The sequence below is a fragment of the Gymnoscopelus microlampas genome (assembly GCF_963454915.1).
Source record: "Gymnoscopelus microlampas genome assembly, chromosome: 2".
In the NCBI taxonomy this organism is placed as follows: Eukaryota; Metazoa; Chordata; class Actinopteri; order Myctophiformes; family Myctophidae; genus Gymnoscopelus; species Gymnoscopelus microlampas.
In genome coordinates this window covers 54,070,700-54,084,763 of record NC_139939.1, presented here as the reverse complement: position 1 = coordinate 54,084,763, position 14,064 = coordinate 54,070,700, and the positions used below count along the sequence as shown (strand labels likewise).

The window sequence follows — 14,064 nt, the reverse complement described above, 5'->3', positions numbered from 1 at the left end:
TTTAATACTTTGGCTATTTAAAAATAGCAGATATACAAGCTCATAGCGCGGCACCGAGTGCCGCGCTATGAGCTTGTAGATCTGCTATTTTTTGAAAAATCATGAAAATGTGTGCAAATCTTTGAATATATATATATTTTTAATGTGAACATTTGTAACTCAAATCTTTGCTTCTGGGGGGTCCCTCCCTGGAACTAAATATTTTTGAGAGGGGGTCCGTGGCCAAATACTTTTGGGGGTCCTTGACATGGAAAAGTTGGAACACCATGCACTGATATAGTAACACATACTGTTAGGATTTAGAAAACATTTTTAGATATGTATTTGGCCGTGGACCCCCATCTCAAAATGTTTTGTTCCAGGGGTCCCCCCCAGAAGCAAAGATTTGAGTTACAAATGTTCGCTTTACAAAAATAGTAATAGTAATAGACAGTCTTCCCTCACCAGATTTAACTCACAGAATTGACATTGAGTCAACAAATCTCATCATATCCATTTACGCTTTCCAGTGTGACAATTATGAGTCACAAAGCACTGTACCAGGCATCTTTGAGCTTAAAGATCTGCTATGTTTTTAATAGCCAAAGACATATTAGAATGACACAAATGTGTTCCCGAATTGAATGGGTTAACAGCCACCGGGGCCCTCTCCACAGAAATAGAATGGTTCTGCTTGTTATGTAGTGGCTTTTTTTTGTTGCTCGTTACGCATGCGACGGCTGCCAATTAATTTAATTAACCGCCGAATGTGTTCGATGTCGAAGTCAGGCTATAATTTACAAATAGCGACGCTGTGTGTGTGTGTGTGTGTGTGTGTGTGTGTGTGTGTGTGTGTGTGTGTGTGTGTGTGTGTGTGTGTGTGTGTGTGTGTGTGTGTGTGTGTGTGTGTGTGTGTGTGTGTGTGTGTTTAGAATTAACCTGATGACTGCATATCCTCTGATTATCATACTGTGATAGCAAACAACGTTATTACAATCTTGACAGCTATACTGTAGGGTATGGGCTAATTAGAACAGTGCTTAAAGAGATATATCACCCCAAAATAACTTTTTTTCTAACAATTAGTCACTCCATGGAATATTTTTGTCGCATTCCTAAGCCAATAATTTGAGACACAAAGAGTCTCCTTTGTGTCTCATACCGGAACCGCTCCCAACCGGTCTGCTGGTCATCAATTTAATGACTTAAGAATGCAACAACAAAAGAATATCCATGAATTCAAGTCTTCATGGAGTGACTAGTCGATAGGAAAAAAAACATTTATTTATATTTATATTTAACTATCGTTTTAAAGGTGTAGTTCACCCAAAAAATTACCAATTTTCTATCAATTACACACCCCATGAAGCTTTGAATTCTTGTCGAATTCTTGTCGCATTCCTAAGCCAATAATTTGATGACCGGTGGAGTGTCCTTGAGTCTCCTACCGAGTCTCATATTGACCGACGACCCGGCCATTAAATTATTGGCTCAGGAATGCGAGAAAAAAACCCCGGAAGAATCGCCATGAATTCAAGGCTTCATGGGGTGTGTCATTGATAGAAAATAAGTCATTGTTTGGGTGAACTACTCCTTTAATTTGTAAAGTATTAGGTGCCGGAGGCGAGCTCGTGAATCTGACTAAAAGTAAAACAATATAAAAAAAGACAACAAAATAATAAGCTAACAAACCCACTCATAAGCAGAACTAAACTGAAATCGAAAACAAAAGGTCAAAACAAAATACAATTCTAAACTCTTAATAACCTTGGTACCCACTCAGAGACCACATCACACCAGTGCTCCATGACCAAACAGTGGTGTAAAGTAAGTGCATTTACTCAAGTACTGTACTGTACTAGTACAATTTTTACGTATTTTTGACTTTACTGGAGTATTTCCAATTGTCAGTACATTTACTTCTACTCCACTGTAGAGGAAATATTGTACTTTTCTTCACTACAATTATTTGAAAACTTTAGTTAATTTGTGGATTTTGATTATTATTATTACAAAACATACCACTTTGGCCCTATATAAATTTGGGGCTTTTTAAAATAGCAGATCTACAAGCTCACAATGCGTCGCATGCGACGCATTGTGAGCTTGTAGATCTGCTATTTTAAAATGATTTTTTTTACATGTTATACATTTGAAATGGGACATTCTGCACAATGAATACTTTTGGTACTTTAAGTACATTTTGATACCAGTACTTTTTACACAGTACTGGTACACAAACACATGATGAACACACTTCAACATTCTCCTCACTCACACAAACGTGAGCACAATTCAACCTATAGCTCCCCCCGCTACCCCTCTGACCTCTCACCCCCCCCCGTTCCCCCAGGTCCGCTGATGGACCACCTCCTGGCCCCTGGTGGTCCCCAGGGCCCTGTCACCTCCTCAGAGCCTGGGGGTGACAGCCAGGACCTTCTCACTCGCCTCCATTATGGAACTCACTCTCTATTCACATCATAACATTTTTTTTTTAAATGGCCCCGACGGCTGGCGTAGCGGTCCGGGCACCGCAAAGCTGCTAATGCAGCCTGACACGATCCCGGCGACCTCTGCTGCGTGTCACTCCGCGTCTCTCTCTCTCTCCCCATCTCCTGTCAGTCTGCTGTATACTATCAAATAAAGGCAGAACAAGACAAAAACAATACCTTTGAAAAAAATATTTTTAAAAATCGTTGCTGTTTTGTTGTTTTGTTTGTGTTTTTTTCTGAAATTAACGCTTCACTGCATACTACAGCGTTACACGAAGATCCACAAGCTCGAAACGCGGAGCTACTTTTGCTATTTTTGAATTTGTATCCTGAAAAGTAAAAGTTTTGGAACCCAACTTTCCACCTGACTTATATGCCTGACGGAACTCACTCTCAATAGATAAAACGTTAAATAATTCAAAAATAAAATCAAAGCAGCTCCAGCCTCTAGCCCTCTCTTTTTTTTGTTTTGTTTTACTGCCCTCAAAAACCCACCTCTTCAGTCTCGTCTTCCTCACGTAATGCTGTTATGCTATGCAGTCCTGACAAGTGTTGCAATGCTGAATTGGAACGTGGTTGCACTCTATTTTAACCCATTGAGACCGGGAACGCGTCTGTGTCATTTTAAGATGTCGTTGGCTATTCAAAAATAGCAGATCTACAAGCTCATTGAGCGGCACCGAGTGCCGCGCTATGAGCTTGTAGATCTGCTATTTATTTTTTTTAAATCGTGAAAATGTGTGCAAGTCTTTGAATGTATATATTTTAAAGCGAACATTTTTAACTCAAATCTTTGCTACTGGGATTCTAGAAATGTCTTCTAAATCCTAGCAGTTTCTTGAAAAAAACGTATGTTGCTTTAATAACAGTGGTCCTCAAACTTGTTTCATGTCAAGGACCCCCAAAAATGATACGTATTTGGCCGCGGACCCCCATCTCAAAATATGTTGTTCCAGGGATCCCCCAGAAGCAAATATTTGAGTTATAAATGTATATATTCAGAGATTTCCACACATTTTCAAGATTTTTTCCCCCAAAAATAGCAGCTCTACAAGCTCATAGCGCGGCACTCGGTGCCGCGCTATGAGCTTGTATATGTGCTATTTTTGAATAGCCAAATAAATCTAAAAATGACACACAGATGCGTTCCCGGTCTTAAAGGGTTAATGGCGAGACGCGCACGTCCCTTAACACCTATACACTACAGGTCACACAATGGACAATTGATATGCATCTAGGCTCATTCCTATGTTAATTCACCTGGTGTGGGTCAGGAGCCTTTGTAAAGTTTGTTGAGGTGTGAATTTCAAAGTAGTTTAAAATCTATGCGTGTGCCTGCCCGTGCCCCTGCATGGTCAAATAGATTCCTGCACGGCGTGCAAGGCCTTAATTCCCATGAGCAATGCAACCCCGGTCCTGACATCACTCGCTCAGCCCCCTGGGTCACAGAAGTCATTTCTCTATGGAGAATAAACATAAGAGCACCGAAGTCTGACGTCACTGCCGCTAGAGGGCGCCGTCCCCCTGGGTCGCAGCGTTATTTTGTTTGTGTTGAAATCCCCCATTGGGGAATCCAAGATCACGTCATATAAGAACTGTGTTCCAAAAATAAAACAAATCCTCCGGGCGTTTCTGTCAGGGGGGCGGCTCTGCATCGTTTATGATATTCATTCATATTTGATACAGCCTGTTTATGGAGAAAATGTAATTGATTCTGCCTTTAACCCTCTAAGACCCAGATTCTTTTCAAGTTGTGATGATTCCTGGCTCTGTGGGGGGTATTTATATGCAAATATCCTGGCCAATGCCATTGTAAGACTAAACAATAGGACCCAATGAGGATTTAGAGGTGAGAAAAATAAAAAATAACAGAAAAGAAAAATGATTTAAACTCATTTCTTTATAAAATTTAAGTGTTGCCCAAAAGCATCGCTGGGTCTTAGAGGGTTAAAGTCTTAAAAACGACACTTCGGGGTCTGAAATCACTGTCCCTATGCAGCCTCTGAAATGAAGTCTTTCTTTCAGTACCTAGAACGTTAGGAAACAAGTCAGTACCTATGTTAACCTTAAGACCTGAAGCCGATTCAAAAAATGTCTTTTAAATCCTAACAGTTTTATGTAAAACCTATGTTTCTATGTCAGTGGTTCTCAATCTTTTTCATGTCAAGGACCCCCAAAATGATATGTATTTGGCCGTGGACCCCCATCTCAAAATACGTTGTTCCAGGGACCCCCCAGAAGCAAAGATTTGAGTTAAAAATGTTCGCTTTAAAAAAGTATATATTCAAAGATTTGCACACATTTTCAAGATTTTTCATAAATAGCCAAATTGTAAAATAATGCTTTTTAGCTCAAATCAAAAAGTGACAGGTCTTAATGGGTTAAAACCCATTTGACCTGGAACGCATCCGTGTCACTTTTTGAAAAGTTACATAGTGAGGCTTTAACCGTTAAAGCCTCACTATGTAACTTTTTTTTAACACATAAAATGTAATGTTTTCCAATCTGTATTAGCTCAATGGTAAAACAAATGTCAGCACTGTCAGTACAGGAAATTAAACCTGGTTAAAATCCGGGGTAGAAGAGGAAAGTTACATAGGAGCGCATCTTTAAAGTAACCATTATGGATTTTGCTGTGCTGGTTTGATGTTTATCTGGTGTCCTAGCGTCTTAGTTTGAAGCACTAAATTGCTTTCTTTTCACTCTGTTTACAACACCATTTACCTCGTCCTTTACAGACTGGGGTTCATGGCATTGATTGACTCTGATCGTCCACTTAACTTGCTCTGGATAAAGAGTGTCTGTAAATGGTCTGTTATCTCACTCTCTCAACAACTTAGAATGGTTCTGAGGCTTTCAAAGCCTCTGTTTTGGCAGGTTGAGTGTGTACTGTTTATTTTAAGTACTGAAACATGTGTAATGTGTGTGTACTCAATCACGGGTTGTGTGGAATTGTGTGTTGGCTTTAGTGATTGCGTAGATGTGGGATAACTGAGTGAGCTATCTATAGCAGGGGTCTTCAACGTTTTCAGGCCAAGGACCCCCTAGCTGAGAGAGAGATGAAGCAGGGACCCCCTCTATTTTATATAAAATTGTGTTTCAGATCAAACTTTTTTTGTTTACTTGGTCTGCTCTTTTTTCGCTCTACACAAACCTCTTTGCCAAAAAATAGCAGATCTACAAGCTCACAACGCCTCGCAGCGCGAGGCGTTGTGAGCTTGTAGATCTGCTATTTTTGGACTAAAGTTTTCCTCAGAAAAAGGGATGCTAGGGTTCAAGTGGTTAAGGTAAAAAAAAAAATCATATCACACAAAGATTTGGCGGACCCCCTGTAGTAACTCTGAGGACCCCAGACAGACAGACAGACAGACAGACCTTTACTGATCCTAAGGGAAATTGAGTTGTCAAAGCAACACGGCAGTCAGGATGAAACAAATGGGTAGGAGGAACAAGTACAGAATAAACTCTATTGACTAGTGACAACAGTAAAATGAACACTGGTAATACTATAGTGACAATAGTAAAAAAAAAAAAAAAAAAACATTGTTTTAAAAAAGCCTTGTTAGCGTGTAGCTCGGCTATTTTCAAATAGCCGACTATTCTCAATTAGGCGATGTACAGTATACAGGGTTAAAGTGACAATAGCAAGTTCATTTTAGTTTTGTAAACACTACAACAATACAGTTTCAGTTAATTATTTTTATTATTATAGTTTTTATTTAGTTCAGTAAATAGGCTTTATTCACAGCAGCCATATTATGAAGACATTCACAGGTGTTACCAATGATACTAACGAAGGCTCTGTTCCATTCATGGTCAAACAGAGTCAGGGTTGCTGATATTGTTGCATGTTGGCCCACTGGAAACACTCTGTTACACCAGTGGGTCTACAGTTGGGGTCCAGGGACCCTCATGGGCTTCCAAATGGCCCCTTACAGGTGTGTAACTCTGAGAGTGTACAAATGGAACCAAATGGACCCGTAAGGGTCCATTTGGTTCCATTTGTACACTCTCAGAGTTATGGGGGTCGTGGAAACCACTGTGCTACACTAAATGGAACAGAGCCTTCATTAGTATCATTGGTAACACCTCTGAAGGAAGTGATAATATGGCTGCTGTGCATAGAGCCTATTATTTCAATACGGAAATCGTTAACTATAATAACCTTGTTCAAAGGGCACATGGATCAAGTACATTAGGCATGCAGATTAAAGTGTGTAGTTGGATATAAATATGGGCGCAGGTAAATTGTACAATCTATGAATAGTATTATGGGCATAATAGAAGATAATACATAAAACCAACAGCAATGTGCCTCAACGGCAATCACCAGTAATACAGTATGTGCTGTGTGTGTGTGTGTGTGTGTGTGTGTGTGTGTGTGTGTGTGTGCGTGCGTGTGTGTGTGTGTGTGTGTGTGTGTGTGTGTGTGTGTGTGTGTGTGTGTGTGTGTGTGAGGGCGTTCGCACTGCACCACTGACTGGACTGTCAGGCGTGAATCTGGGGAAGAAATCGATGGAGAGAATACTGATGATGCGGAACGCATGTAGCATTTGACTCTCCACCTCCCACGCACACACATGCACACGTGCGTGCACACTCGCACGCACGCACGCACGAACGCACGCACGCACGCACACGCACACACACTCACACTCACACTCACACTCACACACACACACACACACACGTGTATGCACTCACGCACGCACACGCTCATGGATAAGCACTCTTATATACTCACATACTCCTACTCTACACACACACACACACACACACACACACACACACACACACACACACACACACACACACACACACACACACACACACACACACACACACACACATACATGCACACGGTGCGTGAAGATAGCATTGATTTGAGAAGGATCTACCCTCAGGCTGTGATTAAAGTAGGTTTAAGTCATTATCTCAAACGTCGGTGCATACTTAGGTACATGTATGTTCACACACACACACACACACACACACACACACACACACACACTGGAAAGAACTCAGATGACCGTGGCTCCGTGCTGGCAGGACGTGCTCGGTGCGATATTCTCTCTTTTTTTCCTCTTACCTTTGTCTTCTTTTTCTCCTGTATCTCTCTGGCTATGATGTGTCTTCTTACCCTGCTATGTCTTGCATTTACTCCTCTTAACCCATTAAGACCTGACGCCGATGAAAGAAAAATGTTTCCTAAATCCTAACGCTTTAAAAAATACATATATATTCAAAGATTTGCTCAAATGTTCACGATTTTACTAAAATAGCAGATCTACAAGCTCGTAGTGCGGCACTCGGTGCCGCGCTATGAGCTTGTATATCTGTTATTTTTGAATAGCCTAAAGAAATCTAAAAATGACACAGATGCGTTCCCGGTCTTAATGGGTTAAAGGAGTAGTTCACCCAAACAAATGACTTATTTTCTATCACTTATACACCCCATGAAGCCTTGAATACATGGAGATGCTTTTGTTTTCGTCACTTTTGATGACCGACAGGGTCTCCGGTATAGGAGACTCTTAGGACACTCCTTGAGTCTCCGCCGGTCATGAAATTATCATCATCTTAGGACACCTCTTATGCACAGAGATGTGATCCTAAATGGTCTTATAAGGATACGCTAAAGATTAAAGATTATACTGAGTGGTTAGTTAAAGGAAGATCCTGACTTTGTTCCAAATAAATATGATGGCACTTTCAAGAAAGATATTTGGGCAATTTATAGATAATAAAGGAATTGTACGATTTGAGTCACTACAAAGAGACTACGATTTAACACACTCTCATTCCTTTAGATATTTGCGAGTTAGAAGCCTTATCGAGAATTGCACCAGACAGAAGAAAACTATTACAGATTTTCATCCCATGACACAGTTCCTGGTTAAAGATGTTAAGTGTGCAAGTGTCAAGCACCAAATCTCAGCATTATATGACATTTACAAAATCTTGTAACACCAACATTTTGGTGAGACTGTGGTGAAAACCATTCCAACTACAGCCATATCTTCTGGTTTTGCCCTCTCTTGAAAAAGTACTGGGACAATATTGGTACGGAAATGACACAGGTTCTGAAAATGTACGTAAACATCAGCCATGAATCCTGTTGGGTAAACACACACACACACACACACACACACACACACACACACACACACACACACACAGCTTTCTTAAGGCTGTGTTTGTGTCTTTGTGTCTCTTTCAGACACATGATGCACGTGTGGAACGAAGGGCGGGACCTGAGCTTCACTCCGGACGGTTACCAGGCCAACCCCAAGCTGATCGTCATCGTGCTGAACAGCGAGCGAGTGTGGGAGAAGGTACGACACAAGATGCCAAGACCAACACACACACACACACACACACACACACACACACACACACACACACACACACACACACGCACACACACACACACTTCAAATATTTATTTATGTCCACATAAACAGTACAGTATAGCAAGAATGCCTTGTACAAAGGACATAAACACTGCCATTGCAGTTAGATATTGGGAAAACAGCCAGTTACAAAGTGCATATAAGGCAGAACATTGTTACATACAATAGTGTTGGCATACTTGTCAGACACAGCAGACAACATTCATGGGTAAAGGAAACAACGCTTCCTCCAAATTGAGCGGCTTCCTATAATAGCTGATATTGAACAGTACCTTGCTAATTGTTTAGCCCTCCTTTTGGAGAGGCCGGCCATTTGAAGGCCCCTCACAACCAACTTGTGCACATGCCCTAGGCTAAGAAAGATAAGTACCAAAAGTTTCCATCTGTATAGCTATGGTGTATAGCTATAATGCGATGGTCTGCTCTAGCTGATGATATTTTAGCCCTTTTTAGCCCCTCTAAGCTTCCTCTAAGCTGTAATCAAAAGTACAGCCGACCTCGAGAATGAACACCTCCCTATGGTTTTTCACACGTAAAAGTACAAAAGTATTGATATCAAAATGCACGTACGGTACCAAAGTAAGAACTTTTCAAACGTTTTTGAAATATTTTTAAATTGTTTTCAAATAGAAATAATAGTAAATGGTACAGAGCGCCAAAGTTAAGTCCGAGGGCGTACAGACGGAACCAAATGGACCCAACCTCCCAGAGTTAAGTCACTGAGGATTTACTGTGCCGCTCCTCTCTTTTCTGACTCACTGACTACTCTAAACCTCTGTGTGGTGTGAGTGTACGTGTATTACTATACTTGTGAGGTCCAGCTGTCCCCACAACTTTAGTACAATGTGAGAAATAAACTCTTGTGACTTTGTGAGGACAATTTTCCTGGTCCTTACGAGATAAATTGTTGTTTTATGGTTAAATCTTTTTAGGGGGCTTATACAATTACTATATTTTCAGGCCTTCAAACCTAGTCCTATGCTGCGCTGATAAGAGCAATGGACTGTGAGACCACCCACCAAGTTTGGAGCCTGTAGTCCCAGCCAATAGGAAATCAGAGGGGGTGTGGCTTCAGCAATTACAGCCCGTCCCCATTGGCCGTCTAAGAGCACCCACCAAGTTTGGGACCTTTAGCATGCTAGGAACTGGAGTTAGGGCTGTTTGAAGCCCAGCCAATAGGAACACAGAGGGGCGGGCCTTGAGCAATTACAGCCTGTCCCTATTGGCTGTCTAAGAGCACTTACCAGGTTTGGGGCGTTTATCATGCTGGGAACTGGAGTTATGGCTGGTTAACCCATTAAGACTGGGGACGCATCTGCGTCTCATTTTAAGATTTCTTTGGGCTATTCAAAAATAGCAGATCTACAAGCTCATAGCGCGGCACCGAGTGCCGCGCTACGAGCTTGTAGATCTGCTATTTTTGAAAAATCTTGAAAAAATATTTTCCAGATTCTTTTCAAAAAACTGTTGAGATTTAGCATTTTTTTAAGAATCGCCTCAGGTCTTAATGGGTTAAACCCCAGCCAATAGGAACACAAAGGGGTGAAGCAACCACCTGTGGCACCCCACCACCTGTGGGGTGCCACAGGTGGTCCCTGTTGTGGCTATTCTGATGGCAGACCCCTGACCAGTGTTGGTGCCAAGTTTGGTGCGGATCGGAGCGACAGTGCGCCTCGCAGGTCTGCATGTTACGTTTGTGACGTCCACCCACCCCACCTTCCACCATCCACCGTCGGTTGACCCTCCAGGCAATTTTAATATAGGATGAAAAGATTCAAGTTGGGATACCAACCGACGCACCAGTGTCATGCACCGGAAATAGTGGATCTAGTGAGCTTGTAAATCCATTATTTAATATTTTATAGTCTTTAGGGTTAGGTTTGAAAATGGAAAAAGAAATGATAAAAAAAAATGACACTAAAATTGCTGTCCTAAAGTGATGATGTCCTCACAAGTATAGTCATATGTGCGTGTGTGTGTGTGTGTGCATGTGTGTGTGTGTGTGTGTGTGTGTGTGTGTGTGTGTGTGTGTGTGTGTGTGTGTGTGTGTGTGTGTTTGCATGTGTGTGTGCGTGTGTGTGTGTGTGTGTGTGTGTGTGTGTGCAGATGGGCCGCTGGGAGAACGGCACGCTAGCCCTGATGTTCCCGGTGTGGCCGCGGTACAACTCGTACGGCGACGAGGACGCCGACGAGAACCACCTGTCCATCGTCACGCTGGAGGAGAAGCCCTTCGTCATCGTGGACAACGTGGACATCCTCACCGGCACCTGCATGAGGAACTCTGTTCCCTGCCGCCGCCACGTCAAAGAGTAAGTTGTTGTTGTCGTCGTGGCATGAAAACGTTCAAGAATGGAGCGAAAGAAAGGGCTCGCAGCTCACTTTTAGTTGCTCCAAACAGTGGCGTGCACAGACATTTTGAGGGGCAGGTGCTCAAGTAAAAAAAAGGGCACCTTGCGCAGCGAGCGGAACCGCCGGCTACCTTAGTAGTGTGAGATTTACAGAAGAAAATTGCAACGCACATTTTGGGGAATTGTTAATATATTAGAAGCTTTTAATCCAGAATTGATCGATGTCACCATGGGCTACATACTGTTAACCAGGGGTCTTCAACGTTTTCAGGCCAAGGACCCCCTAGCTGAGAGAGAGATGAAGCAGGGACCCCTCTATATTGTATAAAATTGTGTTTAAGATTATACTTTTTTTTGTTTACTTGGTCTGCTCTTTTTTCCCTCTACACCTATACCTCTTTGCCAAAAACAGCCGATCTACAAGCCCACAACGCCTCGCAGCGCGAGGCGTTGTGGGCTTGTAGATCGGCTATTTTTGGCTAAAGTTCTCCTCAGAAAAGGGATGCTAGGTTTCGAGTGGTTATGGTAAAAAGAAAAATCATATCACATAAAGATTTGGTGGACCCCCTGTAGTAACTCTGAGGACCCCCTAGGGGTCCCGGACCCCCTGTTGAAGACCCCTGCTGTGCCCTTTTTCAAAAGGGCACTTCTGGTCAAGAGGGCAAAGGGCAGGTGCTCTAGCACCACCTAGAGTCTATCTGTGCACGTCCCTGGTTGGAACGTCGTTTTTTTGCTGCTGTTCATTAAAGTTTCTAGCATCTATAACTAAAAGTGAGTTGCGAGCTGTTTGGCTCTGTTGGCGCTGTTGCAGTTTGGCTCCGCACCGGAGGAGGACGGGCGATGTTGTGTGCGTTATTTTTGTCTTTAAAACTTTGAAAGGAGACAGTTGGCTCCACAGCATGGGGTCCAGTCGGTCCGCCTGACATTAAACCATAGAGTCCATGCAGTCAACAGCTGGTCCACAGCATGTCCACCGCTCGAAACAACGCACACCTGTCAGCCAATATTATTGTTGGCTGAAAGGTGCAGAAAACCTATTATTTCCATATTTTAACTTTTTGTGTTTTTTCATAAATTAACACCCTTCTTGACTGTTACTACAGCGTCACACAAAAGTATCAGATGGGGGTGGGGGGGGGGAGTATAGCGCATGGGTGTAGCAACTCCATAGAAGTGAACGGTCAGGGAAGGGCTTTTCTCCTCGGAGACGAGAAAAGCCTGGGAACGAGGCTAATCTCTGTGTGAGTGGACAGCTATGAGAAGGGTCTGAGACTGTTCCTCTGTGTGCTTTTGCCCTGCTGTGGGCTTGGGAACAGGCCAGGCCAGGACAGAGAAGAGAAGAGAGTGTTGGGGAGTGTTTGCTTTTCCTGCTTGCTGGATGTCACCATAAACGTTGGCTTATGCATTCAGGCTTCCGCGTGGTTAGTAGCCTATATATTTTTCCATGACAATGTTCAGGTTGTTTGTGACCCGGAGTGTCACTGTAACAGCGGACTATCTTGCACATGTCCACTTAACAGGAGGGGGTCCTTGAGGAGGTTCCAGGGGGTCCCCAGCAAAATGTGTTAATACAGCATCACAATCAGTTTACCCCCTTTATCCATATTTTATACGTTGGCTATTCAAAAATAGCAGATATACAAGCTCACATTGGGTCACTTCGCTTGCGCATCTGCTATATATATACTGAATATTGAAAATGTTTAGAAACTTTTTTTTACGGGGGCGCAGTCGGTAGCGCTGTCGCCTCACAGCTAGAAGGTCCTAGGTTCGATTCCTGCCGGGGACGACGTGGGTGCTGGGGGCGCGAGGCATGAGCTCAGCTCTAGGCTCTCCCTAGGCTGGCAGAGGGAGTGTAGCGCCCAGGATTACTTAGACAATTGGCACTGGGTGGAAAAAATGGGTTACAAAATTGTGGGATAAAAATGTATAGGAAAAAAAAAGAAAAGGTTTAGAAACTTTTGAATATATATATATTTTTTTAACATTAATTCTCTCTTCTGGGGGTCCCTGGCACAGAACCTTGACATGAAAAAGTTTGAGAACTGCTGGGTTAACAGAGGCTCCTGGTAGAGCTCAGCTGAGGCAAAATCTGTGTCTCAGTTCATTTGGGTCTGACCTTCAAAGTGTGGATTAGATTACAGCTGAGAGGAATCTCTTACTTTGAATTCACATGCAGTGCAATCTGGAATGGCCTTTTGCTAGACAATAGTGACTGGAAAGAAAGAAAGATTTCCTTTGAATGTGAACTTCTCTGTTAATAGGTTTTAAATTCACATTCATTCTATTAGGTGTATACTTCCACAAACGGTCGGATCAATCTAAACAAGCAATAGCATGAATTCTCTCTACTTTGATGTGAAATGAAAGAACAGAGACGCTAAAGGTTCTGAATGATCACCCGTTTAGTCAGGTCACATTTCATCTCTGCGTTATTTCAGCGATAGCTCATCGGTATCAGCACGCAGCATAAACATCGCTTTCTCTACTGTGCATCATCACAGAGGGTGACTTTAGTGCCATCTCTGTTATTGAGTTCGGTCTCGTTGAGTTTGCCTGAGGCGCTTTTCTGCCTCAGGCAACGACGAGACAACACAACACAACACAAGACACGACAAGGCGACAAGACGACCCATGGTGGAAGTTGCATCGCAACAAAATAGAGGAACGTGGCAATAGATTCAGTATCATTCTCGGCTTTCGCTCATCAAGTCTGTTTGTTCATTCAGCCGTGTGTGTTTTTGTCCTATCAAATCTGCTTTAGTAGCGAGACGGTCTTGTCTCCCAGACATTCATTATTTTTCTAAGCCAGTCTCAGCGTGGTTTGCCTGC

The 14,064-nt window shown here is 42.7% G+C and overlaps 1 protein-coding gene across 1 annotated transcript in view; it reads left to right on the top strand.

Annotated features, from left to right (window-relative positions):
- The window catches only part of LOC311035178 (glutamate receptor ionotropic, NMDA 2A-like), a gene marked incomplete at both ends in the record, with an annotated part of 279,959 nt that overhangs the window by 193,009 nt on the left and 72,886 nt on the right, over positions 1-14,064 (top strand). Inside the window, 2 exons of the mRNA XM_084043257.1 lie at positions 8,692-8,806; positions 10,991-11,193. Of these exons, the coding sequence (XP_083899383.1) occupies positions 8,692-8,806; positions 10,991-11,193 (318 nt within the window). The remainder of the gene's footprint in view (positions 1-8,691; positions 8,807-10,990; positions 11,194-14,064) is intronic.